The sequence below is a fragment of the Neospora caninum genome, chromosome XII (genome assembly GCF_000208865.1).
Source record: "Neospora caninum Liverpool complete genome, chromosome XII".
Lineage (NCBI taxonomy): Eukaryota > Apicomplexa > Conoidasida > Eucoccidiorida > Sarcocystidae > Neospora > Neospora caninum.
In genome coordinates this window covers 5,134,849-5,161,918 of record NC_018398.1, presented here as the reverse complement: position 1 = coordinate 5,161,918, position 27,070 = coordinate 5,134,849, and the positions used below count along the sequence as shown (strand labels likewise).

Genomic DNA, 27,070 nt, shown 5'->3' with positions numbered 1-27,070 from the left:
CGCGCCCAGAACCAAGCGCGAACGCGCGAAACGACGTCTCTGACAAGCTAAAAACATGGAAGAAAGCTAAACGCGTGGTAGCGGGAACAAGAGATCCCAGCACTCGAGGCCGGGAATCCGGGAGAGACCGCGTCCAACCGCCTTTTCCTCTCTTGTGGTCCAGGCAGTGGGGACGACTCCTCCGGGGGTTAACCCGTCCAAATCGGTCAGGGAGAACCCCACCCCCCCCCCCGCACTACTTCGATCTGCGCGTGGAGAGAACGGAGGCCTTGGATGCCCAAGTCTCTCTCGGATCAGCGCGCGAGGAAAAGGGGGGTTGTGCGCCGTTTGCCCGCTTTCGGTTGTCGTCTTTTCCTACTCTTTTCCCCCTTGCTTCCCTCCTTGTTTCCCTTTTTCGCATTCTTTCTTCCCTACTGCCAAAATGAAGGTGTTCAAGGACGTTTTCACTGGTGACGAGCTCTGCTCGGACTCCTATGCCCAGTTGGCCCCTATGGAAGACGCCGATCTGTCGGAAGGTGAGATTACAGCCCGCCGGGACGACGCGTGAAAACGAAAAACGACTTCGTGCCCGAACCAACGGGGGAAAGGCGCGCCTGGGAATCGCCTCGACCGTTTCTGCGTTTTCTCGCTCTCGTAGGCGAAACCGGAGGCTCTTCTCCCTGTGGACGGCCTGCATGTCACACTCTCTTTGCGGGTGGGGGAGTGCGACAAACAGCCTGGTCTTGCGTATTGCGCGTCTGCATTCACAACACTGTAGGAAGAACGCGTTCAGAGGCCGGCGCGCTCAAAGGCGACTTCAGCTGCCGGGTTGCGCTGTGAGCAATCTAGGCGAACACGGAAAAACGGGTTCCTGGTGTCTCCGAGGCGTCTCGGGGACGATGCCTTCGCAAACCACCCGTTGTCGCGCTCTCACCCTCTCTTCTCCCCGCACAGTCCCTCACCCGACGCGTTCTCTATGCATGTAAATCTGTAGTCCGTTTCCGCCCCCAGTTAAGCTGACCCCCGTGGACTGTCTTGACAGCTTTAGACCGACTCGCGCGTGCGCAGGCGGTAAACCTATCCGTGGACTCTGGCGTACCGACGTCGATGCCTTTTCGAGGCGCTGCAAGGGATTCCGCACACATACAGACGGCGCCGGGCGATTCTCCGGCGTCTTGGGAGAAGAAACGAAAGCTGGTCACTTGCCTTTGCTCGCGGGTGTCTCGGCTGTGTGCAAAGAGCCGTCTCGTGCGTTTGCGGCCGACAACGGACTCGAGTCTCTTGTGTATCCCTGTGCGTTAACGCGCAGAGACAGCAGAAGCCAGGTGCGAACGTGTAGAAAAACTCTGAGGTCTGCTCCGAAGAAAGACACAAAGTGGGCGTCTCTCTGTGTGTTGTTTCAGTGGCCTTCGAGGTCGCGACCAAGCGCGTCGTCAAGGGCGCCGAGGACTACGGCATTGCAGACAACAGGTGCGCAGCGCTTCCTGGAGATCTGGACGAGAGGTGTCTGCTTTCCTTTTGTCTACATTTATCCGAGAGAGCGATCGTGTGTTGACAGAGTTTTCGCCGTAAAACGACGACAGCAATCACTCAGACGCAAGGCCGTTCGCTCGCTTTCCACGTCGATGCAAGACAGGGTCCATCACGAAGAATCTAGGTGTGGTTTGACAGTCCTTCTCTCTTTGCCTACTTGGCGACATCTCCTGAAGGAGCAGTTTTTCGGGCTCTTCGCCTCTGCCGGAGAGAGAGAGAGACAAACTCCACTGCTCTATGTGGTTTTCCCCCTCTCGCATCCCTTCTCTCCCGTCGGTTTGCTCCGGCGGAAGATCCGCTCCCCGGTGTTTCCGCCCCTCTTTGTCCGGAGTCTTAAACACAGGTTTAAGAACAGGACTATTTGTGTGGCTTCGCAGCGCCTCGTCGTCTTTTCGCTCGTCTCTGGTGCCTTGTCGCCACTCTTTTTCTTCCCTGAGAAAGAAGCGCGTGCGTTGTGGTGCTTTCGTTCAGCGAGGAAGACGGCGGCGGCGTTGACAGCGCAACAGAGACAGTTATCGACGTTGTCGACGCGTTCCGTCTCCAGGAGACTCCGTTCTCGAAGAAGGAGTTCGGAACCTACATCAAGGGTTACATGCAGCGCGTGAAGACGCACTTGGAGAAGACCCAGCCCGACCGCGTTGACAAGTTCATGAGCGGTGGCCAGGCTCTTGTCAAGAAGATCCTCGGTCAGTTCGACGACTTCCAGTTCTTCCTTGGCGAGAGCGCAGACTGCGAGGCTGGTGTCGTGTTCGCCTACTACAAGGACGGCGAGGAGGCGCCGCGCCTCATCTACATCCGCGACGGTTTGAAGGAGGAGAAATATTAAAGAATCAGCTTTTGGAGCATTGACACACTGAACGACAGTAAATAGCGGAGACTCCGCGTGTGTGCTTTGGAGGTGTCTCAAGGTTCGGTACACAGCGGTGGAGGTGCCCGGAGCAGGACACCAGAGGTGGAAGCAAAGATCGGAGAAGAGAGGGAGCGATCTGGCGAGAAATCTGTGGTTTGTCTTCGCTTTGTGTCCTACACACGATCCCGGACGCCGCTGGGCGGTGCACTGGCCGTGCAAATTTCAAGGACAACGGGTGGTGGAATCGAACACTGGGAAGACGGAGAGACCGGGTGTTATGTCGGACTTGTCCCAGTCGTGGGATAAATAGTACGGTCGTTTGTTGGCGCTGCGAACCGGGTGTTGACGGGCGAAGGAAAACGGCGAAGGCAGACTTGAGAAAGGTACCCTACGTTTGTAGTTTTGAGGAAGGGAACTCTCGAGACAAAGGCCTGCCGCGCCGCTTCTCCTTTCCGTTGTGAACAGACTTTACCCCGGATGAAGTCACATTGTTTCCTTTTACCAGCCCCGCAAGTGCGGTGGACGGTTGAAAGCACAACGAACCCAGCGTTTAGGGGGTACACACGTGGAGCGTACACCTGAACGGAACTCGACACACCAGAGAATTCTGCGATCGAGCCTTTGCAGCAAACAGCACAGTTTCGTTTCGGTGTGACCGCGCGTGGGGCGTTCGTAGGATGCCCGGACGTGGCATGGAACAGTGTTTGCCGGTTAGACAATAGGGTGATTTTCGTGCAGCACACCGGTTCGTACCGCTTTCCGCGCCTACCGATCCAGGCCAAGCTTGCCTCGATGTCGCTTCTTATCGCTACCGACATTTGCGAGCTGAGACCGCGTCGACAGTCAGAGGACATCGCACGCCAAATGACGCAGATCAGAAAGTTCGCGTCCTAAACTCACGCGCCGCTTCGGCACTGGCCGAGGTAGCAGCAAAAAGAACCCGGGCTCTCGGGTGGGTCAGTTCGAGAGCTACCGACTGACACTGGGACGATGAGATTCTTGAAAGGCAGTCTGCGCTGCCCTTTGCGATCGAATTCGACCGTTCCGCATGCCAAAAAGTTGCTGGAATACAAGGCCTTTCGTTGCTTTCCTCTTGCTTTGGGCATGGACAGCTACCCTCTGGTTTCGGGAATAACCGACCCGTTCCCTGAGGTGTCTTCGTGCACACGGCTTCTTTTCCTTCGAGCTCACGCCACAGTCGCGTGGAAACTCTACGATCTATTCAGACATTGTAACCTTTCAGAAAGAACAAAGACCGTACCATGTTTGCTTCTGCGCACTCTTGTGGCCCAGAGGTTGTGTCGCCAACCATTGGGAACGAGCTCGGTGTGCGGACCGTTTGCACAGCGACACTGTATACTGATTCTGACAGTACCTGGCCTAGCTATGACCTCTATATGTTCTTAATACCGGCTTTGTACGGAAGAGAAGGTAACGTCCTTATGCCAGTCTCTGTTGTGGGTTCGGAAGTCGTCCCGCGCGTTTCGATTTCGAAACGCTGGAGACTACCCAGCGGTCGAGAAGCTGACGGGGTACCCCTGGGGGCACACACATCCGGAAATCGGAGGGAGAGAGACTTCTCCTTCCTCTCGACCGCCGGACCTGGAAAACGGCCTCTAAAGAGCGAACCCGCCGTCGAGTCCGTCCCTCCACAAACTACGGACGCACTCGTTTCTGCTTTGTGCTTGGAAATCCAACTCTTTTTACCTCACCAAGTCGCTTGCTGGCCTCTGAGCGAACTGACCACAGCTCTGTCGAGCGGCGCGCTGGGCTGGCGGGGTCCGCGCGCCTCGCCTGGGGCGACGGCAGACGTGTCTCTTCGCATGGGCGCCGTTTCACCGGCTTCGAGCAGTTCTCTTGTCCCAAGTAACGTCTTCTTCTTTACTCCACCTATGCGCTCATTTCCTTCCGCATTTCCAGGCGTTCTTTTCCGGCTTCTCGGTCTCTGCTGGCGCCCGCGACGAGCTGTCGAGCGCCTCTAACCGGCCGGTCCTGGACGACGCACGCCGACCGCCTCTCTAACCCAACGGGGTTTTGCCTTCTCGGGGACATACCTTGAAGACGCGCCCCGATTAACCGGCACACTTCCTCCGGGTAAAAACTTCGTTTTCGCCTTCTTCAGCGCCTTCCGCAGTTGCGCTATTCTCTCCAAGACACACTCCTTTTTTCGTCGAAATGAAGCTGTGCCGCCAACCTCTCGCCTCCGCGGTCGCGTGCGTAGCCGTTGCCGTCGTCCTGGGTAACGACGACATGCAGACAGTGAACGCCCGGACCCGAATTGTGGAGGAAGGTAAGCACTCGCAAAAATCCTTTTTCCTTTCTTCGACGCGCACCCAGGTCCGCTTCCTCTTCTCTGCGTTTCGGGAACTAGGGGTTGCGGAGAAACTCTTCTAACGGCTCTGCGCCCACCAACTCTCGAGTGAGGCTGGCTCGATTCCTTCCGAGTCCTGCGAGTACCCGACGCTGGTTAAGGCTCGCCTTCCTTCTTTTCCGACCCTAGCTCTGCATGGGTATCGATGTGTGGCTACTGCGTCAGTGGAGCCGCGTGTCGGCGTTCCAGCCCCTGCAGGGCGGTGTAGACGGAGAGTAGTCCGCCGGGTTATGATTTCTCTGAGACACCTTGCAGCGGGTGAGTTTTGTTTTTGAGCGGCTTTTGAAGCCGGGGCAGGATTCTTCTTCGGCTGCGCACGACTTTCCGTCTGCTTTGTGTTCAGAGGACGCCGAGTCGCCTGCACAGAAACCCACTCCGCTAACCTCTGCGCCTCTCCAGCGTCTCCTGGATGAAACATGCGTGAAGAGATTCAAGGCGCTCTGCGAAGAAGGGAAAGACGCGTTTTGCAACTATGAAACAGCTGTGGCGCGGAAAGGCCGAGGAAGCGAAACGCAAACAGACGACCAGTGGCGATGCTACGACGACCGTTTCCTCGGGACGGATTCCAGTAACGTGCAGTGCACAGACAACTGCGGCACCTTATTCCATTGCAAAGGAAGCATAAACCCGTCGACGTCCGTCCACACAACCATGAAGGATTTGGAAACTGAGTTGGTAAACCGTGTCCCTGAATTCTGCAGTCCTCAGCAAAAGACTCTGAACGAATACTGCAACAACCTTCGAGAGGGATGGGTTGCCCGCCGGGGCGTCCTGACAAGCAGCGCGGAAGACCAAGAGTGGCGATGCTTTGACGTGGTAAGACTGTCAGAACGGAAGAGGCACGAAGGAAGTGACATGGAAGAACGTCAAAAGGAAAAGGGAGAGAGACCGACGGAGAAACACACAGTCTTTGGCAGATACAGGCGTACTCGCGTGTGTGTAAGCGCATGTGTGCAAGAAAGATTTTCCACATTTGTTTGTACTTAGACTGTTTCGCCTGCAGCTTCACCCCGACAAGGGGAGGAGCGGGGGTGATCACGGCGCGGCAGTGGGCGGCGATGCAGGAAAACGCAGAAACAGAGAAAACAGGAAACAAAGAGATAGAACAGGGAAACAGCGCTTGTAGAACGCCTAGGTCAGCTACGAAATAGGTAACCCTTGAAGAGCAAGATCGCCCAAATCTTGTCCTGACTCCTGGTGTCCCGCTTGACACCCTCCGATTGCCTCTCGGCTCCTCGGGCTTTAGCTTCCCGTGTCTACGGCTTCGACTGGGTAAACCCTCAACAGTCATGCTCGTCCAAGTCTCTGTTTCTTTCGCGACCGTCCACATATTTGTGAGGTGGAAGAAAAGCCCTGAGGAGAAACAGGCGTTTTCAGTCTGCGTCGGGAAGGAGGGATTTTTTGTGGCCTTGGAACGGAACCGCGCGACTAATGCCCGCGGATCCAGCGTTTGGATTCGTTTCCTGTTTAGGCAAAACTCGAGTATCATTTGCAGAGTCAATGCGTCGACAACTGCAGCCGCCTGCGTCACTGTCCTGGAGGGCGAGAGGGTAAGTACAGCCTCCACTCGATCGGTGTCGCGTGCCTATGCAGCCACTGTGAGCAGCAACTGAGAAACGTGTCAAAGCAAGCTCGTCGGTTTGTTCGAGCGAAACGCGATTCATCAATGCGTGCGTATTCGTTTTGCGCATCTGGGAAGACGACGCGTTTTCGAGATGTGCCCACATACGCCCCGGTAAAAATAGCGAATATGCATACTTTGGTAATGCGGATGAGTATATGAGTGTCGCCGCATGATAGGCGGGTTGTGTTGCACTAACTGCGACTTGCGTCATAGACACCCAGCTGCGTATTTTGTTAAGCCTGTAAGCCTGTGCGTAGACACTTCGGGACAGGTACACGCCCCCGTTTGCATGCGTCTCTGCGTATGCGTCGTTTTTGCCTCTTGTTTCCTGTGAAGGCCCGGACCGCAGGAACCTGACCGAGAACGACGACTACGCTTCAATCCCGGAGGCACGGTCTTTGATCGCCAGTGGGGATCCACCGTGCGAGGCCGCTTTGGTTTGCATATCGACGCCAAAGAATCCCGCGAAATGCGTGAGCGAGGGCGAAGTCGCGGAGGCCTTGGAAGAAGAGGCGGAACAGGAGACGAAGGAACGCCGGGAGGTGGAGAAGGAGGAGCAAAGGAAGGTGGCCGCAGCGAGTGTCGCGCCACCGCAATCGGAAGCCAGCGACTCTCCTCGTCCCCCTCAAGATATCCACTCTGTGTATCCTCAGTTGGAGACGCCCACGGAGGAAGAACTCGGGGTGCTGGGCACGGCAGAGACGAAGCTTCAGTCTCTGCAGGGGCTTCTGAACGCGCGATGCGCCGAAGAATTCAACTATCTCTGCACTTCTGAAAACCTCGCTCCTTTCTGCACACAACCCGTCGTCGCCCGCAAGGACTACGGCGTCTACACCGGCTTCGAGGGCTCCATCTGGAGGTGTATCTCCTTCGCCAACCTGGACCAGGAAAGAAAGAGCATTTGCGTCGACAACTGCGGAGCCGAATACGTGTGCGACGGGGGCATCGAGCCGACGGAAGTTGTGCACGCCCAGTGGTCGGCTCTGGGGAAACTGGTCACCCAGCGGAAAAACGACCGCTGCAAGAGGCCAGGCGCCGAGGAAGGCAACGAGGGATACAGGAAAGAATACACGGTTTGACTGGAGCGCAACCGACACGTCGGGGCGAAAACTGCCACACTGCCTCACACTGCCTAGCAGATGGACGGCAGATGAAGACGTGGGCTGTCTTGCTCTTCCGGCACGGTGTAGTAAGTGCAGATGCATGGAGGCCTTCAGCCTTTTCGCTTGCTTCAGGTAGACCCACACGCATCGCAAGGAATGCAGTTTTAAGGAACCAACCGGACGCTCGCCGTCCACTTGAGTCGCGACGCCCCGGCAGGAGGCTTACAGTTGGGTGAGAAGAGGAGCGCTGCGTGTTTGGAGAACGCGCGCGACGCACAGAGACTGGGAAAACGCAGAAAGAGAACGACAGCTGTGCGTTTGCCCTCGAAGGGGAGGGAACAGGCACGGTAGCGAGGATGGTTCGCGGTGGGAAAGCGAGAAGCAGGAAGAGATGGCAAATGCGCGAAAACGACAGGCAGACGATCACACTCTGAAATTGCAGAGATGCAAGCGACAATCCATCTCGGAGCTTCCTCTATTCAAAGAGCCTAGGGTGCATCTTCTAGCCTGGCCGCTTCTTTCGATGAGAGCTGCGGGAATGAAGCACGCAACTGATTTCATGTTTCCTCTCTTCCATTGTGGAATACGCTTCCACACTTTTCTCAGGGCGGGACGCTATCTGTCTCTTTATTCTTCGGGGTTTCTCCTGTCTGGGCCAGGAGGACACGAGACATGTGCGGTCAACGATTTGTTCACATGTGTTGATCTATGTGGGGGAAACGCTTTGACGCGTTTGCCTCTTGGCCTCTGAAGTTCGTTTTCGCCGCGAGAGTGTAAAAACAGGGGGAACCGACGCACTGAAGAACGTGTATGCTGTCCCACCGCTGTTGCGCGTGAAAGGATTTGATTTGTAAGCCAGTGCGGTCACGTTTTTCTGTGATTCAATTAAGCGATCGGATCGGAAACGGGCCAGGGCGTCTGTGTGGTGAACGCCTATGCCTCGTCCGTCACGGCGCAGAGACCGCGATACTTTTAAAAATGTAGCTCTTTCAACGTGGGTCGCTATCCCAGGTTTCCTGCCTCTCAGCGACAGAGGCGAAGACGCTTTTCGACGATGGAGTTCAATTTAGCGCGACACACAGAGAGCGTGTATGCTCTCTCCGTAGGCAACACCCCCTCCGTGTCGCACCGTTTCGTGCGCAGCTAGAGAAAGGAACAAGGGAGACACGGCGCGAGGCCAGGACGACAACATTTTCCGAAATCGTCCTGCCTAAACTTTTCTTTCCATTTTTCACCTGACGAAGTGGAGCGACGGAGAAGAAACCCAACGCTGCACACTCGTTTCTCGCCTAATGCGTGGCAGGTGGACTTCATCGAACGTTGTGAGCCAACGCTTTGCCCCCAATTTTCCCTTCTCACGTCACGAGAAAACCAGGAAAGACGAAGGCCGTTCAGTGTAGAGGGGAGCGGCGCGGAAGGCCCTCGTTGCGCCAGTTACACAAACAAAAACCGTATAGAGAAACGCAGTTGCGCGTTTCATTCCGGATGAAATCGTAGTAGAAACCGCAATTCCTTTTCTTCCGTGTAGAATAAGAGAGGTGATCGCACGCCACGGGAGTTACAGGGTTAAACATTGTGTCGGTATCGAGCATGGTTTGCTGAAGAAAACCAAGTCGAACAGCCTGACGCGAAACCTGTGCGTGAGAGATCTATCTCTACGCGAACGTAAACGAATGTCTCTCTCCCTCTCTGCACATCTGCCTACATATATATATATATATATTTATATATTATTTGTGTATATATATATATTTATATTTATATATTATTTATGTATGTATATATATATATATATATATATATATATATATATATGGATGCTGCACCGTGTTTTTGTGTGCTGTGTGCTGCAGGCAACGAAATAGGGGAAAACAGCGAAAATTTTTCGGCGAAGACCAAAGTTGTATCTAAGCGACAGTAGTTGAGGTGTCGAACAGCCGACTTGTCCAAGCAGTGCCGACTTGCTCACACACTTTGTAAACGGTAAAAGCGTCTGTGCAGCCTGTTTCACCCGTTGCTCACGCACCTCTCTCGTTTTCCCCGCGTTTGCGTCTTTGTCCAGGCGTCGCGTAACGCCCTTCACCTGCGCATGAGCGTCATACACGAACCTACCCCCCACTATGGCCCTCAGCGTCTCAAGCACAGTGGGGTCGCTTTTCAACTCTACTCTCGCAGTCGAAACCGTCCTGGTTTTCCCATGGAAAACGACGGGCTGCATGCAACGGCCGCGCCGTCGACACATGCACACTCAGCTATGCGCTGTAACGCGTGTCTGTGTAGGGAGCCGTCGCTACTGCGCACTTTCCCATAGCTGCGGACCCGATGACTCACTTGCTCTCTCCGCAGCCGCCGCACCGTCTGCGTTTCACGTTTTCCCAACTCCACAGCTCCCCTCTGCCGGCCCAGTGGCCTACTGTGGACACCAGCCACCCCGAGAGGCGGGTCGGCCTATATTCGGAACGATTTTGGTGCCGAGGAGCGCCTCGGGGAGGTACGTTTGTGCGCGATAGTCCGCAGACTGGAACTGCGGCAGAGTCGCCGCAGGCTGGTTGGTGTGGACGTAGCCGCGCCCGTAGCCAAGTTGCGCCATGAGTTTCGTGGGAGCATTCCGAAGATGAAGCGGAACTGGTGCATCTGGATGTTCCTGGATGAGACTCTTGGCTTTACTGTACGCTGCCCAAAGACATGGAAAGCACATATATATATCTATTCATATAGGTACGGATATGCATCTACAAGTAGATATAGGTAGATGCGTAGATATATGGAAATATGTGTGTCAACGCAAATGACACAAAAGCGGGGGCCCAGATGCATGCGTATGTATGAACACTCCAGACTACAAATCTGCAGATGCTCCTAGGTAGTACCAGCATATATATATATATACATACATATACATAGGCCATTAGGAGACTCCATTGAATCCATAGATGTTCTCACCCAGGTCAACGGCATTGGATTTTGGGCATTTGCACAGATAGATGACTGCCATGGCGAGAGCCGTCGAACATTCGGGCATTCCTGTGAAGTGCGACGCCTGGTAGGCTGCGACACAGAGGGGTAAAGCTGAAGGATCTGCCAGCCCGATATCCTGAGAAAGAGCCCCACAGTGATAGCGGAAAGACAGGCAAATACACCGGGAGGGATCATCTTTAGACAAAAAGGAGACGCACGTGTGGCTGCGCAAACTCAGGCATAGGATGCTCCCGCGCGGCTGTTCCTTCCTCACCTCAGACGCCATTCGGACAATACGGCGAGCAATCTTGAGAGGATCTTCACCCGCTTCGAGCATCCGGGTGAGGTAATACACTGCGGCGTGTTCGTCACTTCCTGGAGAGAAAGCAAACAGACAGACAGACACGCGTTCGCGTCTCCGACGCCTGTCACCGCCTGTTATGCAAGAAACCACAGAGCCCCAGACCCCCAGCACTTTGCACATACAACTCTATACACATATACGACGAAATACACTAGAGGTAAGCGCCTGGAGACATGTACATCCATAGATATGTATAGAAGCATATGTATATATTTATTTATATATGTGTAAGTGCATGTATATGCAAATATGCTGGGGCGCGTGTTGGTGTCGAGACTTCCGACGGTCGATCTGGAGGAGCAGAGAGAGTTGGTCACATGCACCCCACTCCGTAACGGTGTATGAGTAAGCATCGCCCTGTTTCGACGGTATAAACCCTGCCTCGACATCTACAAGCATATATATATATGATGTATATGTGGATAGAGATGTGGATATATGTGTAGGGTCGTCGTCGTTGCGTCCTTTGGTGCATGCATCTGAAGTAGCCGCACGGGCTCTTGTGTTCAAAGCCGGCCAGAACGAACCAAGAAAGCCACGGAGAGAGAGAACAAAATCAGAGATGCACGCGAGAAGGAAAACTCACCCCGAACACTCTTATGAAGAGCAGAAATCAAGTCGTAGTAGCAGTCCCGATTCTTGTCATAAATGAGATGAGATTTCGTTGCTGGAAAAAATCAAAGACAGGGAAAGCGAAGACAGATGCTGACGACGAAGATGTGAAGGAAGCATGCATAGGCCGCGCATGCGCTTTTTTCGCGTTTTGGCCTTCTGCAGCGCCCGCGTGCTTCCTCGCAAGCGTGTCGCTCGCGTTTGTCTTTTTCCGGGTTTCGTGCGTCTGCGGCAAACGTCTCTGCCGATTCACTGTTCCCCCGTTTCCTTCGTTGTTCTCGCCGACCCCTGGGGCGTTCTTCCTAGCCCCCCCCCCGTTTTCCTCTGTCTTGCTTCACGCCTTCACGCACCTACGCTCTCCAGAGAAGAGACATCCACAACAGTCTCCTGTCTCTCGCGACAGACGCCGTCTTCTCGAGAACTCAAACACCCGGGAGGCGCTTGGGACGGAGAGGGGGACGGAGGAGAGGCTGACGGAGGAGGGGAAGAAGAATGGAGAGGCTGTGGGCATGCCTCGCGCTGCTGCTTGCTTGCATCCTTGGTTTTTACCTCTGAGCGTTCGTGGTGGATTGCGTTCTCTAGCCTAGAGCCGCCAAGAAAACACCCAGAAACGAACCAAAGAGAACGGGAGACAAACGAGACGGTGCAGAGAACCGCTCAAGCGCGGTGACACACAGAGGGCCGTATTTGCATAAACACGCACAGGCATGCATCGACACACACAGATATTTACAGTTGACGACGTACACACAAAGATACCTATTTACATAGCAGTCCAGATACATGCATATATATATATATATATGTAGAAGCACATATCTGTATATGTGGATACATGCACAGGCATTCTGTGTGAACTCCGTTTCTTTGTCTCTTACATGTTGAGGGCACGCCTGGCATCGCCGTCGGCCAGTCCTGCAAGGAGACGAGGCAAAATGCGAGAACGAGAAGGCAGCTTGTGAGGACACGCACACCCAGGCGGAAGGCACCGGAGCGAAAAGGAGAGAAAACCGAAACCGACGCGTGGTCATCATCGGCCACCCTGACTTTCTCCCGCCCGCTTTCCTCGCCAAGTGTCTCGCCTTTCTTGCCCCTCCCCGGCCTCTGTCAAGCGCCTCTCGCTTCGTGTCTTTCTGTCTCTTTGCGTGATCGTTCGCTCCTGCTTTTCGGGGATCGCGTCTCCCTCCGCTTTGCTGCGTTTTCGATTCGCCGGGAGGCCTCACTGCAGAGCACCCGGACGGCTGCCTCGGTGACCGTCACGCTGAAAAGAAAAAAAGTCAGAGACTGTCGCTGGCGACGATGCCTGACGCTTTGCTAACTGAAAACGCGCGCAGCCGAAGATTGGACCCCGCCTTGGCAATGCAAACGCACACATACAAATTCATATCCACCTATGCTGTTTCTCCAGTATGTACGCAAACAGGTATACATAAATATATATATATATATATATATGAATGCAAGTCTGTGTATACGTAAATGTAGTATGTGATGAAACATGTATATACATATATCGGTATATATATTTGCCCCAGTTTTCGTTCCTCTGCATTGCCGCAAATAATTATATATATATATATATATATATATATATTATACCTATACACATGTCTCTGCCTGGGGAAGTTCCACTCTAAAAACGTGGAGATACACAGTTGTCTAGTTACCGTGATGCACAATAGGCACATGTCGCAATCCATATCTCTATCGCTCGATCTCGATACTGAGACAGACGGAAGCATTTTCGTTTACTTTTCCTCTTTCGCCGCGCGCTGGAGAATGACCGTTAGGTTGTCTTCGGTGAGAGGCTCCAGCTTGCAAACGCGACAGCGTGAGAGAAGTGCTCGGTTGACTTCAAAAGACCTACCAAGAAACCAAACGAGAATTCAAAGAGCCGAGCATGCAACGCACCTTGAGGAACACAGAAACGGCGGCGCAGTGTTGCGGTCAGGTGTACATACAGACACGAGACAAGGCACGCGCACGCATCGTGACGGACGACGATGGATCAAAAACGCGACCGAAGACGCAGTTTTACAGAGCTAAGCTCTTGAACGAAGCACCGCGAGGTCGCTTGTCGTTTCGCGCCATAACGGGCAATGGAAGCCTGAGAAAGTTTCGCGCCTTTTGGTGGTTTCAGTTCCAAACTGGCTCCGCCGTGTATCTCATGCCCCGTGTTCTCTTCCTCGTCTGCTTTGGTTCTTCTTTTTTCTTCTTCGGACCGGCGAGACACTCACGGGTTTTCCGTCGTGGCGCCAATGAGAGTGACCGTTCCACTCTCGACGTGGGGCAACAGCGCGTCCTGTTGCGCCTTGAGAAACAGGATGAAAGGAAAAAGGGTTCAAAACGCGTCTATTGTTTCACTCGAATTTATGCTTCCCGTCGTCAAAACCCAGGCCTTTCTCACCGAAACCGGCGACGACTAACCACCCGTATCTTTACAAATATATATATATATATATATATATATATGTATATATATATATATATATATATATATATGAATATTTGTATAAACATAGAGGCCTAGGAGTAAACATATATATATATATATATATATATATATATACATATATACATATATACATATATATATATATATATATATAAATCTGTATATATAAATATGTATAGACGTGCATGAGTTTGTTGACAAGAGCAGAAAGGTCACATTTCTTCTTCATGTTCTATTCTTTCGTCCTCTGTTTTTCTTCTTTCTTCATGATTCATGCTTTCATCTGCACGCTTTGCCTGTGATGCTGGGCCTTTCCCACCGGATTTGCGCACCGGCGCCTACGCGTGTTCGGGGACTTCCCCCTCCTTTTTTTCCGCACCGTGTCGATGCACCTTACCTTGTTGAAGCGATGGATTTCGTCGAGGAAGAGAATGGTTTTCTGCTTCGTCGTCGCCCGAAGCGTGAGAGCCTCTTGAACAACCTGGAGGAGGCGAACAAGGAAGAGAAGACAAAAACCTTTATCCACTGCAGAGACCGAGAGACACACAGTAAACGGCCCTTCGGCGAAGAAGAGGAGAGACAAAGGACAAAGGCCACGCTCTTCCTGGAGGACACCCCGGCGAGAGACGGAGCTGCGCTCTCCGACAGAGGAAAAAAACAAAAAAGGAACAGTTCAAGATTTGCGGCTTCGCTTTGGACTGAACAGACAAGAACAGACACGCGCACTGTTTTTCAGACTCCTTTTCGTAACATCTCGTGACTGCGGCAAGGGGAGACGCGTATCTACGCGAAAATCTACTCGCCGCTTTAGTTCTTTCTCCTTCGTCGTCTCGCCCTTTTTTCTTCTTTTCATGCTTTTGTCCGGCGCACTTCTTCCTGCGTCGGCCCTACCTTCCGCACGTCGTTCACTCCACAAGTCACAGCAGACATCTTTTTGAACACGGGAGGCAGAGAGAGCGGCGACTTTCGGTTCGTGCACCGCCCGGCCAGAAGCGCGAGGGTCGTCTTGCCGCAGCCCGGAGGACCCCAGAGAATCAATGAGGGAATGTGACCAGCCTGAGAGAAGGAAACGCATGCCAAAAAAAGTCGTCACCCGGCTGAGAGCTGTTCGAGACAAGCCGCGCGCGTAGGGTTCGTTCCGTGGCGAAAACGCGGCGACGAAACGCTCCGTGCTGTCACAGCGTTCTCGCCGGGAGGTGCGCTCGCACGTCATTAGAATCCACTTGTGGCATGTTTTTTAAGCAGTCAGGAGAGAGAGTGGAGCTGCCTCGCTCGACGAATCGGACGAGTTCTGCATCACATTGCCCCAAGTGAAAAAACGTGGGGGAGCCTAGAAGAAAGAGGGTGAGGGAAAAGAAGCGCGGGGGCGAGAGAGGAGAAGAAAGAGGAAGACAGATAAAGAGACAGGCAGAGACAGAAGACGAGAGAGAACGAGTCCGATGAAGAGAGGGAGAAGAGGAAGAAGAGGAAGAAGAGGGAGAAGAGGAAGAAGAGGAAGGCGAGGAAGAAGAGGAAGGCGAGGAAGAAGGACGGAAGAAGGGAGAGGGAGAGAAAGAAGAAGAGAGGACGAGAGGAGCGGGCGAAAAAGGATAACGGAGAGGGAGAAGCCGCAGACCGAGAGAAAGGGGAAAGCCGAATTGAACGCTCTCTTTGGCACCTTGATCCCAGACGCGCCTCACCTCCATGAGCTCTCGAACCGACCCGCGGCCTCCTTGGATGCTTTCCGTTTGCCCGACAAACTCGTCTAGCGACTGCAGGGAAAACCAAAACGACACAGGAAGCGAGATGAACACCGCGCGGACAGCCCTCATCTGCCTCGCGGGTTTCCTGTTCTTTTCACTCCGTTTTTTCTTCCCGTCTCTCACCGTAGGCCGCAGACGTTCCGCCAAAGGCACGTACACCTGTGTGTCTCGTCGGCGCGCGTCTCCACTTCCCGCGCTGTCCCCAGTGAAAGGCGAACTTTCTCCTCGCTCGCGGGCCTTCTCGTCGGTTCCGTGAGTTCCGCTCTGAGAACACCGCAGTGCCTGCTCGCCTTCGCGTTGCGGCGGCTTCTTCAAGACCGCCTTCGCCGCCAGGGAAGCGACAGAAAACCGCGGGTAGGGCGCAGCCTGGGAACCCCGCGACGAGCCGGCGAGTCCTGGAACAGAAGGCTTCGATTCTGCGCTCGCGAGGGACGCGAATTTCTTCTTTGGCGGGAAAGCGAGACCCGCGCCCCGATCCTCGCCCGCGTCTCCGTCTCGCGGTCGGGCCGTCGGCATCAGAGCTCGCGAGAAAGACGCCGAAGAAGAGGCAGGACGAAAAGCCAGGCGGCCGGACGCAGGCTGCGAAGGGTTTGGGGGAGCGTTCGGTCTGAGACTCGTTTTGCCACTCGCATGCCGCAAAAGATTCGCGACGAAAGAAGCTTGGTTCCGGGTTTCGCGTTTCACCGATGGACCTTTGGCGAGAGAGGCAGAGGCCGCAGCGGGAAGATGGCAAAGCCCCGCGGCCTCGTCTCTCGCTTCCTTGCCTGGGAAGCACTCACCCTTTGTTCCACTGTCGGCGCCTTGCCGTCGGTCCCCTTCTTGACCGGAGAGTTCGTAGCCTCTGTCTCCTTCGCTGGACGGCAGAGAAGACTCCGGGAAACTCGCGCACTTTCCCGTTCCCGGGCTCGCTGCTTTCGCGTCCAGCGGACCCCTGGGGTTTTCTGTCGCGCCTGCGGAACGCCTTCGCGTCTCTCCCTTCTTCAAAAAGGCTGCCACGTCGCGGCGAATCTCTTGCCAAACGTCGCTTGCATGCGCAGGTGAGGGCAGAGTGCCCCGCGAGAGGTACAGCCACGGAGGATAGCGGAGCTGCATGTCCTCTGAGTCTGCTGACGCGGTGGCGAGGCCCGCGGACGGGGCGGCGGGGAGACAAGCAGCCGGCGAGCAGGGAGGCTCCGCCGTCGACGGAGAAGTCCCGGAAGAACCCGCCGGAAGACGGCGAGGAGCGCCGCCGTTCTGCAGCGAGTTGTAGACTTGGGTGTGTCGCAGGACGTCTCGCCACAGGGCGTTCACCGCCTCCTTAGAGCGGTGCTCCAGAGGCACACAAAACCAGGCAGGCAAACCTCGAATGCGCGCTCCCGAACTCGGAACCCCCAGAACGAGAGACGGAGAAGAGACAGAAGAAGAGGACAAAGTAGAGGAAGAAGAGGAAGAAACAGAGGTAGAAGAGGGAAGGAGAGAGTTTGGCTGTTGTGAGAGACGAGACGCATAGCTGGCCTGTGAGAGATGTTGCTCAGTGGGGTGAGAAATTTGTTGAAAACATTTCTCCTGGCTGTTCCACATAAAAAACACGCGAGGCGTCTCGCGTGCACTCTCTTCTTCTAGCCACTCAATCTGTTGTTCTTCGGAAAAAAGCCGCAAGTCGTCTTCCTCCAACTGGAATGTTTCGTCTTGCTCCTCTGCTCCGTCTCGCGTCTCTCTCCACGAGTCCTCGAGACAGGCCTCGCTCTGCGGATTCCCGCCCCCCTTCCGCATGCACGCAGCATTTATTTCGTCTATTTCGCCCAAACCCTCCTTCCGCATTTCCCTGTCTTCGCCATCTCCGTCTTCGTCGGAGTCAATCACGATGGTCTCTCGACGTATGCTCTCTCCGAGCGCGCCCTCCATTTTGCACCTTTGCTTCTCCGGCCGCAGGGAGTCCGTTGCTCTGTCGCACACCCTCCACTGCCTGTAGCCGCGAGTTCGGCTGTTGGTTTAGAGCGTAGAGGTCGTCTGTTTCTACCGATTCCAAGTGCTCCGGATTTATCCAAACGCAGTCAATATACGGTAAGGCTGTGGAAAATCGATCGCTCCGTCCGGACGGCACTTTCTCAAGATGCGGCTGAAAAACTGCAGAGGAAACAGGCCAAATTCTCTGCGGAGTGTCAAGAGTGCTGGGAAACGTCAGAACGGAGGAATACCGGCAGCCGCGTGCACGGGAAGCGGCGGTTCCACTGGCTACCTTTCGCTGACACGCAAAAGACGACGACAGAGCGAAGCGACCGAGGTCACACGGGCGAAAAACGTCGACAAAAGCACACAAGTGCGCAAGGCGGGTTTCCCGCCACACACTGGCTCTCGACAAGTCCAGTGTATGTACACCGCAGCGGACCGTGTCAACGGTGTGCCGCCGCGCCGAACCGAAGACGGACGAAGCTGCGACCTGCAAAGAACGGTGCAAAGAACGGAGGAGCAGAACCGACCAAGAGAAAAACTGCTGCGCCTCCAAAGAAGGAGAAAAAATGGAGACGACGCGCTGCAACGTCCTCATGCGTGTCAGCCGCTTCCCCGAACCGCCCAGATGCTCGGCAACTCCGGCTATGGCACCCTGCGCGCTCGAGATGCGCCGACACCGCTGTGTTTGCTGGCAGGCGCGCCTTTGCCTTTGTCTGTAGCGGGGGAGAGGAGAAAGATACGCAGAAAAAAGAGCGAGAGCAGGTGAGGAAACGCTGGGACGACGTGGTTGCGGTGTCGCGGCCTCTCTCGGTCGCTAGCAAGACGGCATGCGCATGGTCACCGCCAATACTCGAAAGAAGACTCAGAGCGTCCGTGGCAAGTCCTGGTTCACATTTGTCCTTGCACAAGAAGAACGCGGCAAGCCCCCGAGCCGCCTCGTGTTCGAGGAAGAAATCGAGAAACTGGAGAACACATGCCACCCCCTCCTGCGTAACCGTCTGACACGATGCATTTTCGGCCTTTGCATGCGCCGACGCGGTTCTAAGACAAGAGTTCTCAACCTATGTATATACATATATATATATATATGTATCATCACCAAAGATACGCGCATCGAATTGCATAATATTTGTCTGGTCCCTTTTACAAGAATAAATGCTTTTGCCGGACACACTCTCTACTCCTGCCTGGAGCGGATTTTTCACAGGTGTGCAGCTGTTGCATGTGAGTACGATGATCTCTCTCCCTGAATGGCATGACCCACTGGCGCTTACGCCCGCTACTTTACACAAGGAGATTTGGAGGCCCATAGGTACTTTGAGAGATATTCCCTGTAAGAGCGTTTATTTCGATGTCGTGTGTATCCGCCTCTCCATTTCGGCGTAAAACCACATATCTACATTTTCATGCGTTGCGTCTGCATACGAGCGTGTATGTGTTTGTGGACAGAGGAGGTCTATGTTAGTTCAGTGGAATCGAATTTTCCGTACACAGAGCAGCAAACACCTTTCGAGGGCTGCAAGAGTTACGTACAGGTGAGACTGCCGCAATCACGTTCCATCATGACAGCGCGACAGAGCCAGTGACGTGTCTCTCTTTTGAGCGAAGGGAATTTTTCTGTGCTGCGCAGTGACTGTGGTATTTTCGTCTCATAGCGATGCCCGTCTGGGGTGTAACTGCAGCCGTGGGAAGCTGCCTGTGCCTGTCGCAGGAAGGCAGAGATGAAGCGTCCCCGCATCCGCGGGAGGTTCTTTTACAAGATGGTTGCGAACAGAAAAAACGTTTTCTTGGATAGGATGCAAGTTTCTTTTGTGGCATGAACAGCTCTTTCGACAGTTTTACGAGTAACGACAGAGGCACAACTTTCCTCATATTTGCGAAAAAAAAATATCGCTGGAACACAGACACACGGGACTGGTTCGACAATGGTGAGGGGAATCTGGCGTGTGTATCGTCACATTTAAAGCAACGCCGAAACCCTCGAGGTCAGCAGCTAGCGTACGGTGAAACCCAGACTTCGCCTCTGATCCTTCCAAAACCGAATTTGAAACAAACGTCGAAAGTTCCACAAGCACAGCACTGCTTCGCAAGGCGCGCACACTGTCGCGAGGGAGAAAGCGCCTCAGGGGGCGCGGAGCCGCCCCATACGGTCGGCGGGAAAACACTGCGCGTCGAGTAGACAAAATCTGGAGTGACCGGAAAAAAGGGAAGCACATGCCGTTTGTTTCAGAGGACCGCGCGACACAGGAAGGTGGGCGGCAAGGATGTGGGAGCGCATCGAGAGAAAAAAGACCAGCGCGCACGTCAGCTTGTAACTTTGGCGGTTCGCACGTAGATGCTTCCTACACTCCCCCGCTGTCTGTCGCATTTCCGTACTCCCTGAGCCGCTCTCCCATCACAAGTCCGTGCCCAGACTTCATTCTGCGCGTTGTTCGGGCCCTGAACTCAGGGCCCTGTCGCTGCCTCAGCAGCGCCGCGCGCGCTTCACCTCCTTGTCAGTGGCTCTATTCTTCGGCCTCCGTGGGGTCATAGATTTTGACGTCTGTACTCTTCTTACCGGAGTTGAATTCGAGCGCGCTCGTCACCAGAGACAAGAACGCGAAAACCACAGATGAGAGCGCCAGCGAGAGGGAATTGGGACTGTTGGCTTCCTCGCCAGGTTTGTACTGGCTGGCATCCTCGAACTGACCACTTTCAACCTGACGAGCCCTCAGGAAATCGCCCGCCTCATCCACGGATTCCACCACGGAGGTGATTGCTGCTTCGCGCTCCGGCGCCTCCGGACCTTCCACGGGCGTCTCTGCCTCCGCCGCCTCCGGACCTTCCACGGGCGTCTCTGCCTCCGCCGCCTCCGGACCTTTCACGGGCGTCTCTGCCTCCGCCGCCTCCGGACCTTTCACGGGCGTCTCTGCCTCCGCCGCCTCCGGACCTTCCACGGGCGTCTCTGCCTCCGCCGCCTCGTCAGTCTGCGAAGACTCTCCCCTGACTGTCTCCTCAGACTGCGAAGACTCTCCCCTGACTGTCTCCTCAGACTGCGAAGACTCTCCCCTGACTGTCTCCTCCGACTGCGAAGACTCTCCCCTGACTGTCTCCTCCGACTGCGAAGACTCTCCCCTGACTGTCTCCTCCGACTGCGGAGACTCTCCCTTGACTGTCTCCTCAGACTGCGAAGACTCTTCCTTGACTGTCTCCTCAGACTGCGAAGACTCTCCCTTGACTGTCTCCTCAGACTGCGAAGACTCTCCCTTGACTGTCTCCTCAGACTGCGAAGACTCTTCCTTGACTTTCTGCGTGGGCTTCGGCACCTCCGGCGAGACGGCTCTCTTGGGCGCACTTTCTTTGCGAGAGCCGGAGAAATCAGCGCCTCGCATAGACGTACCGCTCATGAGAGACGCCGCAGTTTCCTCTTCGGCAACCAAATCGGTGAAAAAAGCGAACGCCGGGGACACCGCAGCGGGACCACCGGCAAGCAGCACAAGCGCTGCGGGGACGAACGCGCAGGGGAACACCAGTCGCTTCATTGCGGAAGAAAACGAGAGTTTCGGAAGTGACAGCTAAAACAACGCGCTCACGCCTTCAGAAAACGCGAGGGAAAACTGGAAAAAAAGAAGAATGTACAGCAACGGACGCCACCACGCGACAAAACGACGCACGAACTTTGAGGGAAAAAAGGAGAGGTCGCACCGACCCTGCCGAAGCGACGGGTGGGCGAGGAAAGTTGCTCGGAGGTGCGGAGACCCCGTCCGTCTCCAACTGGGCAGTGTGCCTGCTGCGCTTCCTGGAATCGCCTGCGTGCTCTTCTCCGGTCCTCGTGCTCCAGTCCGTTTTTTTCCACTGAGACAGCAGTGCAGGGGAGAAACGTTGACCACTGCCAGCAACCAACAGGTTCTCAGCGAAGAAAGCGACTAAGAAGAAACCCAAGCAAAAACGACACCGAAACCGTGCCGAATTGCGCAGGTTTGATTATGTTAAACGCAATTTCCACCCTGCCCAATAGGCCAGGAATCTCGCGCACACGAGCAATCACCACGGGCATTGCGGCAGCGTGGGTTATTTTCATGGGGAAGACGGGTTTTTGTGCGGAGGCGCGTCTCCGGGCGACATCCTTTGTGTTTTGCCACGTTTCCTCCAAATCGTTGACGCCTGTGCTGAAGGTGGAAGTCAGAAACGCACACGGAGACTAGGCAACTCGATAGACACAGAGAGAGCGGTGCCTCCCGGAAGAACTGTCTCGACGGTCCTCGTGTCCCATGAGCGAGTAGCCGCACCGGCGCGAGTTGCGTGGTTCTGAAGCGGCTCGGAACGCTATACTCACACGAAACCGCGCGTAAATCTTCCCCAGCACACTCTTTCCGCACTAACACGAGAAACAAGGAAAAAATCAGCGCATATAGCGGTTTCATGACTTTCCCTGCGACGGCCTGCGCTCGAAGCAGCCCGGGCTGTACATACACCTCGCTGCTCGACGTGCACGGGAAAAGCGCATGTGTGCTCTGTTGTTGTTGTTGTTGTTGTTGTTAGCGCTAGATACTACAGCCGCAGTGCTCTTCGGTTTTTTGACCTCGTCTGCTCTGGACTAGGGTAAAAGAGAGTTTCAACTCTTTGCCTCGCCTCTGCTCCACAGCTTAAAGGAACGGGCGACCGCGCGTTGTTCTTTTCTGCGTTTCCGATGACGTTGCCACTGTCGTCGTGAGCCACGGGAGAAGCGTGAAAACGCGTAGTCAAAGCGGAGAATCAGAAAGGGAAAAGAGTACCCGACTGACGTCTGTCGCAACCCCTTTCCTCCGCACACGAATTTGAGACGAGAGCGGAAACAAGTCTCTATCATTTTCGCGATTTGTCGCTTGCTGCCTCGCGCCAGCGCGGTCCTGTGTGAGCCGGAACAGAAGGGGGAAAGTCTTCCTTGGAAACCAAGAGGGGCCTTCTGCCAGTTCCCTCCCGCACTTTTGCATCTTCCCTCAATCGGCATTTCCCCTCTTCTTCCGGATCGGCCTCTCTGTCCTCGTTTGACCCTCCGTGCTTCGCGTTGGTAGACTCCATCCCAATGCTGTTTCTTGTCGTCTGAGCCTCTTTCTGTCTGTCTCCCGTTCTCGCACGTTCGGCTGTCTTTTCTTGTCTTCATTTCGTTGTCCGTCCGCTTGCTGCTCTTGGCGGCATTTCTCTTCCTGAGGGGTGTCTTCTCGCCCTTCGGTCTCTCGACTCCGTGTCTCTCGTCTTCCCCTACGCGTCCTCGCAGTCTTCTCCCGTGTGTCGCCCGCTTCTCTCCGTCAGACTCCCTCTCGTTTCGCTCCTTCGCTTTCCCCTTGTTGCTCTTTCTCGCGTTTGCCATCATGGGTCGCGATAAGGCGGGTGCGCGAGGGGCGTTTCTGGGGCCTGGCCGCCTCGCTCGCGAGTTCGCCCTCCTGCAAAAGCAGGGCGGGGTTCCCCACGTCCAGTTGCGACCGGACCTGAACGACATGCTCACCTGGCATTTCGTCCTGTAAGCCTCCTCGCTGCTTTCTTCCGCCTCTCGCGGCTTCCGTGCGAATTTCGAGCTCTCTTCTCGTCTCCGTCGCGCTTCCGCTTTTTATGCATCGACCGTCGTTCCATCTGTGCCGATAGAGATGTACATGAACGCATCCTCCCTTTTTTCTGCTGTGTCGCGTTTTATGAAGGAATCGCTGTCCCCGTGCTGCGTGCGCGCACACACACAAGAGGCCTCCGAAGTCTGCATGCATGTATTAGATCAGTTCGAGTGCACCGGACTCTCGTTTTTCTCTTTCATCTGCCCAGGCACGATCTCCCTGCCGATTCGCCTTACCACGGGGGCGTCTACCACGGCAAGCTGGTGAGCGATGAAACGCGTCAAGGCGAAGCCAGGAGAAAGAAGAAATGGAGAAGGGAGACGGAAGGAAGAGAAGAGGGGAAAAGAAGAGGGGAAGAGAAGAGGTGGAAGACACTGCCCTAGAACTGCGGTTTTCTTCACGGATGTCCCGCTGAGTGCGACTTTTGGATCTCTTCCTGTTCTCTCTGTCTTCGCTCATCTGTGGCGCCTCTGTCTTCTTGTTGTCTCCCTGAAACCGTACTCCTTCCTTCGCAGAGCGAGTTTTCACCTTCTTCGATGTGGTCCTCCTCTGGCGCACTCTTTTCCGTTTGCCATTCCTTCGTCTCCCTTGACGTGTCTTACTCTCTCCTTTTTATCTCCGGTCCTCTCCTTTTTCACTCTTCTTCCTCGGCCTTCCGCTGCTTCCTCTTCCTCCTCACGTTTCTGCCTCAGTCTTCGCGGCCTGTATCTGCAGGTCTTCCCTACGAGCTACCCCTTTGCGCCCCCGTCGATTTTCATGCTCACGCCAAGCGGTCGCTTCGAAGTCAACCAGCGACTGTGCATGTCCATGAGTGATTTTCACCCGGTGAGGAGAGAAGCGATTCTGCGACACTTCAGATTGCCTCTGGATGCAAACGCAAAAATGAACGCGTCTCAAACACTGACGCGGAAGGCGAGGGGTTCGCGCGCGCGCGGCAAAAGAATACCGCGTTGCAACTTCTGCGAAAGAACGTTTCAGCGCCTCTGCAAATATACCCGCATGCACCGTTATCTCTGCATGGACCGGTATCTCTGCATGGACCGGTATCTCTGCATGGACCGGTATCTCTGCATGGACCGGTATCTCTGCATGCAGACATGTTCGCGTAGGCGTGTGTGCGCCTCCATCAACTCCGCCGCCTCCACAAGGCTCTCCGTCCTTGACGTTTATTCCTATCTATACAAAATGCAGGATCTCCGCATATATACTCGCGCTGCCTTTGTGAATATGTGATATATTACGCACATGTGCGCAGTATATATATGTTGATATATATTTATATGTAATATACTTACATGAGCATGGAACACATACAGGATATATGTATGGATATGCCAATGGTCTTTGCATCTGTGGAGAGGCTTCTGTGGACATATATGCATCCCTGGTGTCCTTTCTCTTGATCTCATGCGCGGGCGTGGACATCGATTTCGTCTGAGTGCATGCGCGAACGTTTGGGGCTGTCGCCTTTGCCTTCAGGAGTCGTGGAATCCCTCGTGGAGGCTGGAGACCCTCGCCACGGGCTTTCTCAGTTTCATGCTCGGTGCGTTCTCTCGGGATTCCTTCGGGCGAGTGAAAAGGAGCGAAAACCCGAAGGCGATTGCGTTTACAACTCCGGTTTGCAATGACGCTCGACCACGCGGGGCGATATTGCGACGCCGGGCGGCTCTCAGAGAATCACGCTAGATTAATATGGAACGACAAAGCGCTTCGAGAGACGCGACACGCAAAGCTGAGAATGGCGAGAATCAGCAGGAACTAAAAATATTCTAAACCGAGCACCCAGATACATACAGGAGACATCTCTCTCCTAAGGGTGCCTTCCTCGTTGTATCCATCGTTATGTACGCAGCGAAACTTGCCTATAGTCTCGTCATATACGTATATAGATATATGTATGTATGCATATGTCTATGTCTCTTCACATATACGTCTGTCCAGATGTATATATATATATATATATATATATATATACATGCGCCCAAATTTGTATGTGTATACATGTACGTCCACAAAGTAACATGCGTGTAAAAACGCATGTGCGTACACGTGTGTACATGGATAGATTTGCATATGTGTAAGTATCCGTTTTTTTCCCTGCATGTATTTGATGATGTGTAGATAGATAGGCTTCCCGCTGGTGTGTGCCGAAACGTTTTTTTTTTTCAGATGCTGCTGACGCCGCGACGCACGGGAGCATCTCGATGAGTTACGCGCAGCGACGGCGCCTGGCTCTGCAGTCCTTTGCAGAAAATAAAAAACACAGAAACTTCGCGGCCATGTTTCCCGAATTTGTCGACGACTCAAAATATGTGGGCGACAAAACACAATCATACTTACCCTGTACAAACATCTGACCTCTAGGTGGATATATAGATTGATATGCACATCATACATGTGTGACAGGGAGAATTCCCCATGCACAGAAATATATAAATGTCGACATATTTCCGTATTCACATATGCACTCGTGAAAACTTAATACATGTAAATACAGGTATCTAAGGAGGTCTGTGTGCTTCGGTGCATTTTTTATACATGCATCTTTTTCATAGGAGCCATGCATGCACGCGTTTGGGGTGTCTCGGGACCGACGTCGCTGCGCCGCTCAGCCGGTGGCTCTCGCGTGCATCTGTTGCTTTTATATATATGTATGTATATTTGTATGTCTCTTCACATGCACGTTTTTCCAGATGTATTTACATATATATATATATATACATACATATGTGCCCAAATTTGTACGTGCGTTCAGGATCCGACACGCGGCTTCTCGCTCTCTCGTGTCCCCTGCCTGGAGCCGGCGCAGCGACAGGCCGACTCGCCCGCACGCGAGGCGACTGAGAGAAAGAACGGGAGCATCCAGAGCGCGTCCTGCGGGGAGGCGACAGGCGGTCGTGGCGCTGAGAGGGCCCCGAGGAGAGCGCTGGGGAGGGTAGAAGAGTGGATGCTCCGCCGAGGCCTATTCTCCCCGACAACCCTGCTCATTGTCCTCATTGTGGGAACGAGTGTCGCGGCGCTTCTTTGTCGCTTGCGTGCGTCTCTCCAACTTGATGAGCGATAGAAATCTCGCTGATATCTCGCGCGGTTATTTGTTTTCTTGGTTTTTTCAAGGGTTCACAGTATCTCTTTCTCTTCTGCTCTTCGTTGCGGCTCTTTTTCTCGCCGCCCCTGTCAGATTCTCGTCTGCATACGCGGCCTTTTCTCTGCAGCCTGTCGCGCCTTTTGCCGCGCTTCCTCTCTTCGTGAAGAGGCGTCTCGCCTTCCCTTCGAATCAGGTGGAGCACCCTGCGAGACGCTCGAAGCCGAAAACCGCTTAGGACCCGACGCAGAGAGGGAGAGCGTCTCGTGCTTTCTCCTGTCCAGTCTTTGTCTCCTTTCTCGTCCTTCTTGGGTGCCGGATTCCCTTCTCTTCTAGCAGTTTGTGTCTGTGGCGGGGTTTCGTGACGTCGTAGGGGACGCACGCGTCGGCGGTGTAGACAGGCGGGTTAGTCTCAGAGATTTTCGAGGCGGTGGCGCGCTGCGGAACTTCGCAGGTGCGTGTCGATGCCCTGGAACGCGCACCGCATGCAGATTGCCTTTTCAGCTGACTTCAAGCGGCGGGCCGGCAGCCACGGCGGGTCAAAAATGGGTGTCGCGCTACCAGTTTCCCCTGTCCATGGGACCTGACAAGTGGGGGTGGGCAAGTGTCGCGGTCCGTGCGTCTTTCGTGCAACTCTCATTGCCAATCTGCCTAGTCTGCATGCAAACGCATGCAAAGGTGTGCATGTGGGAGTTTCTGCGGTTTGCCCAACCCTTCCAGGAGGAGAGATACCCGCGCACGCGCATCTCTCCCACAGGCTCCACAGTGGCGGGAACGTGGGTGGGAGCCTCTCTCGTTTGCGGTCCGTTCCAGTTTCTTACAAGGAAATGCTGGTCCTGCTTTGTCGACGCTTCCCTGGTCGTGTGGGTGCGCTCCCCCTGGGCACCGCCAATGCACGGCA

At 54.4% G+C, this 27,070-nt stretch overlaps 5 protein-coding genes across 5 annotated transcripts; 3 read left to right on the top strand and 2 right to left on the bottom strand.

Moving 5' to 3' along the window:
* Positions 1–421: 421 nt before the first annotated feature.
* On the top strand, positions 422–2,338 carry NCLIV_066760 (Translationally-controlled tumor protein,related; the record flags this gene model as incomplete). The annotated part of the gene is made up of 3 exons (XM_003886227.1): positions 422–515; positions 1,383–1,449; positions 1,984–2,338. 3 exons carry the CDS (start codon positions 422–424, stop codon positions 2,336–2,338), a joined length of 516 nt encoding a protein of 171 aa, XP_003886276.1.
* A 2,199-nt stretch (positions 2,339–4,537) lies between these two features.
* On the top strand, positions 4,538–7,436 carry NCLIV_066750 (uncharacterized protein; the record flags this gene model as incomplete). The annotated part of the gene is made up of 4 exons (XM_003886226.1): positions 4,538–4,652; positions 5,077–5,549; positions 6,205–6,283; positions 6,694–7,436. The coding sequence occupies 4 exons, from the start codon at positions 4,538–4,540 to the stop codon at positions 7,434–7,436; spliced, it is 1,410 nt and encodes a 469-aa protein (XP_003886275.1).
* Positions 7,437–9,870: 2,434 nt separating this feature from the next.
* On the bottom strand, positions 9,871–17,475 carry NCLIV_066740 (putative ATPase, AAA family domain containing protein; the record flags this gene model as incomplete). The annotated part of the gene is made up of 13 exons (XM_003886225.1): positions 9,871–10,133; positions 10,404–10,554; positions 10,693–10,793; positions 11,369–11,449; positions 11,745–11,977; positions 12,273–12,309; positions 12,618–12,655; positions 13,147–13,257; positions 13,632–13,705; positions 14,247–14,330; positions 14,741–14,905; positions 15,529–15,600; positions 15,715–17,475. 13 exons carry the CDS (start codon positions 17,473–17,475, stop codon positions 9,871–9,873), a joined length of 3,171 nt encoding a protein of 1,056 aa, XP_003886274.1.
* Positions 17,476–20,027: 2,552 nt separating this feature from the next.
* On the bottom strand, positions 20,028–21,044 carry NCLIV_066730 (GH18885, related; the record flags this gene model as incomplete). The annotated part of the gene is made up of 1 exon (XM_003886224.1): positions 20,028–21,044. The coding sequence occupies one exon, from the start codon at positions 21,042–21,044 to the stop codon at positions 20,028–20,030; it is 1,017 nt and encodes a 338-aa protein (XP_003886273.1).
* A 1,809-nt stretch (positions 21,045–22,853) lies between these two features.
* On the top strand, positions 22,854–24,773 carry NCLIV_066720 (cDNA clone:001-047-D04, full insert sequence,related; the record flags this gene model as incomplete). Its single annotated transcript, XM_003886223.1, has 4 exons — positions 22,854–23,002; positions 23,296–23,350; positions 23,802–23,912; positions 24,567–24,773. 4 exons carry the CDS (start codon positions 22,854–22,856, stop codon positions 24,771–24,773), a joined length of 522 nt encoding a protein of 173 aa, XP_003886272.1.
* Between the last annotated feature and the right edge of the window lie 2,297 nt (positions 24,774–27,070).